The 6,729-nt window shown below is 44.1% G+C and overlaps 1 protein-coding gene across 1 annotated transcript in view; it reads right to left on the reverse strand.

Annotated features, from left to right (window-relative positions):
* ntrk2a (neurotrophic tyrosine kinase, receptor, type 2a) overlaps positions 1 to 4,299 on the reverse strand; it is a 108,546-nt gene extending 104,247 nt beyond the window's left edge. The window contains exons 1-2 of the mRNA XM_063488961.1: positions 3,693 to 4,299; positions 625 to 699 (exon numbers count right to left, since the gene is read on the reverse strand). Coding sequence (XP_063345031.1) covers positions 625 to 699; positions 3,693 to 3,952 — 335 coding nt within the window. The 5' untranslated portion in view covers positions 3,953 to 4,299. The remainder of the gene's footprint in view (positions 1 to 624; positions 700 to 3,692) is intronic.
* Between the last annotated feature and the right edge of the window lie 2,430 nt (positions 4,300 to 6,729).

A 6,729-nucleotide genomic window follows, 5' to 3' on the forward strand; every position in this document is an offset into this window, starting at 1 on the left:
TGGTGTGGCATCACTTGAGCTGAGCATTTAGTCATTAAAAGTGTGAATCATAACAAAATATTGTTGTATGACTAGTCAGATCACACACTATTACATTAACACAGCACAGAGTGTAAGTGTTTGTGCAGCATGTCTTAGACACACGGGACATTTGTTTCAGATAGAAGCTTAAAGACAGCATTTAAGACTTCCTGCATATATAGCTGTTTTCCCATGAGTCCAGCCACAATTAAAACCATACAGCACACTCACTGTGGATATGTGCTTTGTGCTAATTTGCTTGGCAAATGGGATACTGGTTGAGAAATTAGGTAGCGTTTTCCTAACAGATTTTATCTTCAGGGTACAAGAAAGTGGTTGCTAGTGGTTATAGGTTTTTTTTTTCTTTTAAAGAGGCAAATTAAGATAAAGAAGTGTAGAATTGGACAAAACGCTGTGTGATGCAGTGATAAACACAACAAGGCTGAAATAAATGAATAAGACTAGTAAACAGAGGTCATATAAGTGAACGTGCATAGAAATGCTGCCTACTTTGTTTGGGTCCAACATTGGACAAGAACACTTTAAAATAATGCAGACAGACCTCAAAGGGTACAAGGGTAATATAAGCCATTAAAGACTCACAGGTTCCTGAGATTCTTGTAGTAGTGCAGGTCTTTGTCGCTGATGGAGGAGAAGCTGCTCTGGTTTGCGATGTAACTGTCAAGAGAACCAAGCGTTGGTGAGACGGCTCATTTGTTAACAGGTGGAAGCATAAACAGAAGCATTTCAAAAAGTCAGAGGGACCAAAATAAAATAATAATGAAAAAAAAAGGACTCTGGAAAGCGTGCAGGTGGTACGTAGGAGATTGGGGGGGGGCAGTGAAAAAGGAACAGTTCTCGCCTCTTTTCCTCAGCAGCACTTGTGCATGGCACTTGATTCTAGAGGCAGCAGGAGATGATTGTGGGCAACTCCCTTGGGTGAATGAATTTAGCAGTGTGAATGTGTGCTGGAAAGCAGTATATGCGATCTTTGAATATCACAGCTTCGGGATCGGATTTCTGAGAACATTTAGAGCTAAACAAAAGCTCTGGACAGTCTTTCCCATCAAGGGAACACACTGTAACAGTCACAGCACCGCCCTTTGTCCTGCACAAACCTCCACACTTATTGCACATACTCCCTTGCTAAATCACAAGGTCAGTAAATAATGTGTTTTTTTCCAAGGGGGTAGACAAGCAGTGAGTGAGAAAAACCATCTCTATTGATTGATTTGTTGAAGGCTGTAGAAATGAAGGAGCAATTCTTTTGGGAAATATTGCAAATTTATCAGGTGTAACTTTTAGTTCATGTTTCTCAATGTATGCCATAATAATTACATTTTAGTTGATGCAAGTGAAAAAATAAATGAGTTAGGACTGAAGGGACAGCACATGGCCTGTTTAGCAGGGGGGTCCTGGTGAATTTAGGGGGTTGCTACCATAGTAGCACTGGTCAGTGTGATTGCTCTAAATTGCAATGCAGTTGGTTTGGCTTGCATATAAAGTGGATGTTGTGTTTACTTCCGATTACTTAGTGTCTTGCTGCCTGTTTGCTGGCCCTTTGAAAAAAAAGGCGCGGGGGGGGGGGGGGGGAAGTAACATAGATACAAGTGGTTAAATAAGAATAGAATTCCTTAAAAAAGTACACCATGCAATCTGCATGTCTGGGGTGTTGCAGGGAACCTTTTTTGCACAACACCTATCCTTTCCTTCCCCTCATTTCCCATCACAATCCACTAGAAAAAAAAGTAGGGGAAAAAAAATCTGGTGATAATGAAATGTATCTCTCAATAAGGAGCACACTGTACTACTAAAGCCTGACAGCAGTGATGCATGGACAATGTGACAAAATGATTTTAGTGGAACGAACTCGTTTGCGATCGGAAATAAATCACCAATTAGTCACTCGGTGTCTGCGCTTAAAATAAAATAAAATAAAATAAACACCTGCAAAAGAGTCTAAAGGAGAACAGCAGGCAGTCTTGATGAATAATAACGCTGCTGTCAAATAACACAAGTGTGCACATGTTTGACGAAGCCGTCGCTGAATGTCTGTTTTAGTGAGCTGTGAGGAATTTAACTGAGCTTTTAAATAACCATTATTATACCCACATATGTGCGTTAGCCTCCTTTGTCAGTCGGTGTAGGGGTACACGCGTGAATATACAAACTCTGGGAAATTTCTGTACGCGTGGTTATGTTTTCAGTATTTATTCAGGAGGGCATTTTCTGTGCGTAACAAAACATATTGCCATTTATGATTGTCTGTATTATCCAGTCATTACCACAGCCACCTCCCTGAATCCCCCCTAAAGGATATTTTCTTAACAGATGGTGACTAAGTATGATTTGTTTGGGATTCTGAGCATATACATACTGCAGGCTACACGTTAGGGCACAAAAGAGACATCACCGCAGACTGTGTGAGCTGTTACACCCATACAGCACATCAATTTCTGACCAGTTGTTGAGGATTCAGATCAGCTGTCATAAACTAAGTCCAACCAAAAACGGCACATAGGACAGGGCGCACGATGACCTACAGTATCTCCCCCTGCGTAGGGTTTTTTTTTTTTTTTTGGCAAGGTCGTTCGGAATTAGCAGTTACACGGTCATCAGTAATTTGTCTGTTTACATTAGCCAAGCACTCAGTCAGTGCTTTTCACCACACTGGCTCATTCAAAGAGCTTCCAAGGCTGCTCCAAGGCCGCCGATAAAAACTGTTTGTCTCCGACATAAGTCATTACCAACAAGGCCGTTTATCTTTGCCAAGAAATATGCTGGCGCAATTAAAAACCTTAATCTCCCGTTTAATTTGTCTCGGCTGCAGAGGTGCCTCAGCTCATTTTCAGGCCAAGTGACGTTTCATTAAATGTGAGTGGAAAAAGCTCAAATACAGCCCGGAGAGGAGAGGATACAGTACATCTAAACACACACTGAGATTTATGGCATCTTGCGCCCGACCAGCCTTAGAGAGACTGCCAGCAAAATGTTGAGTCTGACAAGAAAAACGTCACTTTTCTTTTTTTTCCTTTCTTCAGCATCGATTCTCTCCGCCTGTGTGGTTCATTTAGATAGCCTACACTCATATAAGCCATCTTGGGAAGTGTCTGTGCTAATATTTGGACTGTAGTGTCTGGCGTCTCCACACAAACACGAGCACGTACGCGCGCAGACTGAGCTGTCTATTTGTCAGAATAAAGCCCATCAGCTTCAGTTGCATTTCATTTCTAAATGAGCTTGTTTCCTCGCTGGTGCCGAAAGACTGATGTGCCCCGTGATGCCAAAGAGTCTGTTATGCAATGTGTGTTGCACTTGATGCCTTTCTGAGGCAAACCCTTGCCAACGAGGAAAGAAGTGTAGGCTGTCGGCTACTTAAAATCCTACCTGAAGTGATATGGATTTGCGAATTCGCTTTAAAATTCATTCATCGGGTTAAAATTCAATGCAGAAATAAACAACATTTGAGCCACTTTCTTTGCTGACTGTGTATCTGTCAGCTCCCCATACAAGTGGCAGAATAGGGGTGAAGGATGCCGTTTCTTTATTTGGGAAGTTCTGGGAAATGTGGGCCGCTGGAAAAGGATAAAGTCGTGAAAAATATGCTGATTTGCCCCTGACGCATTAGCTTCACATCTCTCCGTGAACCGGTGCTTATGAGGGAAACTCACATGTCGGTGATGTTCTCCATCTCTGCCTCGGTCTGCAGGACGGGGAAGGCATTGATACCCCGCTCCGGGTCCACGCAAGAGATCCTGGTGCTGCTGCAGGAACAAGAAGAGGGGCATGCCTCGGCGGACATCCACGGATCACCCGAACCTACCGCCACCCCGACTACCAACACCCACCACCACCAGCAGCAGCACCGCCACGACCCAAACCGTCTCCCCGGCGAGGAGAGAGTCCCGCTCCCGGGTCTCAAGGCGCTCATCTCGGGTGCCGCCAACTTCAGCTATAAGGCTCGCTGAACAGCTCCACGGCCCGGCCCAGGTTGGCTGGGATCAGCCCCGGTTCGGCCAATCGAGGAGAGGAGAAATAAAACAAAATCCGCCGCTGAGATGGATGCAGGCTTCGCAGCTAGAAAACCATCGACCTCTCCGGCGATGACAGACTAGAAGGAGAGAAAGGGGTGGGAAAAAGAGAAAACCGGAGAGCGTGTCGTCCCTTCCCCGTGTGATTCCTCCAGAATCCCCCAGTCAGTCAGCCAGTTAGTCAAAATCTCACTGCCACACTGGCAATGTGTGCCAAGGAGGATCGCTCTCTCTCGCTCTCTCTCTCTCCCTCTCTCTCTCAGCTGACAAGCACCGGAACCTCCTCCCGACAGAGTTGTCGTGTGTGGAGGGTAATTTTCGGTTGTTGTTAGTGGTGGTGATGATGTAGGTGTACAAAATGACAGTCAGAAGGTGAGCACCGCACCTCACCGCTGTTTCCGCGCGCTTCGCCGGAATGAAGAGGATGAAGGAGCATCAATGCACGCCGTGAATAAACATCACCGATGCCCTCTTAGAGAACCGGTCCTCGTACCCTGCTCTCAGGATGGTCCGGGGGAAGGGTCAGGGGAAGAGCACAACTGTTTCTTGCTCAAGGGGCACCTCACCTAAGCCTGTGCTCGCTCTCCACGCGTGTTTTCTGGTTAATAATTTATCCTCATTTGGTTTAGTTGAAGTTTCCTTGTAGCAAGATGTGAGCGTCCTTATCTGACATAAAGAGAAAGACAGAGGGGTTGAAAAGATTTGTGCTCTGAACAGCTTACTTAATTTATCCGCTACCTGGCTTCAGATCGTTGACTAAATGAGATACAAGGGGCTATCAATTTAGAGGCTCTAATTGTCGTAATCATTCTCATCAACACTGTTGCCATCGTCATTATGATTATCATCTGGCTGTAATACTTCTGGAACTGTACACAGCTAATCAATGAAAAACAAAGCTGTTTTTCGCAGTCGCTTCCCATTTAATCCTCATTCGACATGTTAGAATAGCTGACTGTGTTTAAATATCCCGGAGCTTTATTTCTAACTGAGCTGAGAGATGCTTAAAGATGCAGGCTGGATGTAATATGTACAGAGAAAGAGTGAGCAATCACTGATCATCAGGTCTTTAGCTGGCATGTACTTCACCTGGCGTCACCATATTAAATCATTAGGCCATATTTCATAATGATCAGAGGCTCTCAGCCAAACCAGACCTGAATCAATAACATGTCATCTTAGAGTGCAGGTTATACGGCTGTATGCCAGTCACCCTGTTGCTATAGGCGAGATCTCCTTCAGCTGGATGCATTGCTAACATAAGAGTTGGTCTCTCCCTGCTCTCTACAACTGGAGAACAGAGCTACTCCTCCACAGTCGTTCACCTTATAAGTGAGAGACAGAGGATGACAGAACATCTGCCTGCAAGCAGCAGCAGCCCCAGCACGCCACATCTGAGAGGCTCCCTCTCCTCTCCTCTCCTCTCCTCTCCTCTCCTCTCCTCTCCTCTCCTCTCCTCTCCTCTCCTCTCCTCTCCAATGTTCCGTCCCCCATGTGCAGCTCTAATATGACGTTTGTGCTGACGCACAGGCAGTGCTGCTGAATAGAGGAGCGTAATTATGGAGCCCTGTTTGTGTGCAAACCAATCTGGTGGGTGTCTGCCTCACAAACTGGGGTGTACGCACTCTGCACAGAGCAGCGTGGGTGTACCAATTAAAAAAATATTGTGTCTGACAAAAACAGAATATTCAGATTCCTCTCTGCTCCTTTAGAGGATGCAACCTGTGTTACAGGTCTGTGATATATTAATAACACCAGGCGAACCGTCTGTCATCCTCAGAATGGGTTTTCCATACAGCACTGTGCGACTACCACAGCACACATTACATTTGGCTTCTTGTGAATCAGCATGTTTCATGGTTTAAATCCCCACTTTCAACGTATTTAAACTGTCCACGCATAAATTGACATTCAAATATGTTAAAGGTGTCTCTTTGGACGTTTCATTTGGCAGCCATACCCCTCTGGCAGTTAGTATAGGGTTTAATCCATGTCATATCTTGATAACCCTTTGCCAAAAATGAGCTTCTTTGAATAAAATAAGCAGCTTATCTAGAGTCAGACTTTAATTATTGAAATTAGATGGGACATTCCTTTAAAGTACTTTCTTTTGGATGAGTTCTGCCTCACAAAAAAGAAAAAAACACATCCATTTGCAAAATGTTAGTAGGTGAGTCATAAATGAATCAGCTCTAGAAAAAAAATCAGAGATGGTATTTAAATATATAAATCTGTTTATTAATAAACGATGAACTCTGTTTGAGGCTGATGTATGTGCGCATTCTCATGATGTCATCCAGCTCCCCCCATAGCAGCATGGCATCATAATGTAAAGATCTTTGCCTCTGGCTGTGTGGAGACTGGTGAATTGCATCTGTTTTCATTCATTATGCTCACAACTATTTCGTATCTTTACAAGTATTTGCAAATAACCATCAAACTGGGGCTACAAATAATATTCAATTAATCTCTTGATGGGTCCATTTAGATACAGGATTAGATTGCTCGTGGAAATATCCATCAAATGCTGTAAAACTTCGAGGTGATGACAGTCGAGTATACAATCATCACAGTCTCCCCTGTGTTCCTTTCAGATCAGATGTTGTTGAATCCCAATCGCCTATTTTATCGTCACAGTCATTCGTTGTTGAGTCATAATTGCTTTGGTCCCTGCTTC

Source organism: Pelmatolapia mariae, linkage group LG12 (genome assembly GCF_036321145.2).
Source record: "Pelmatolapia mariae isolate MD_Pm_ZW linkage group LG12, Pm_UMD_F_2, whole genome shotgun sequence".
NCBI lineage: Eukaryota > Metazoa > Chordata > Actinopteri > Cichliformes > Cichlidae > Pelmatolapia > Pelmatolapia mariae.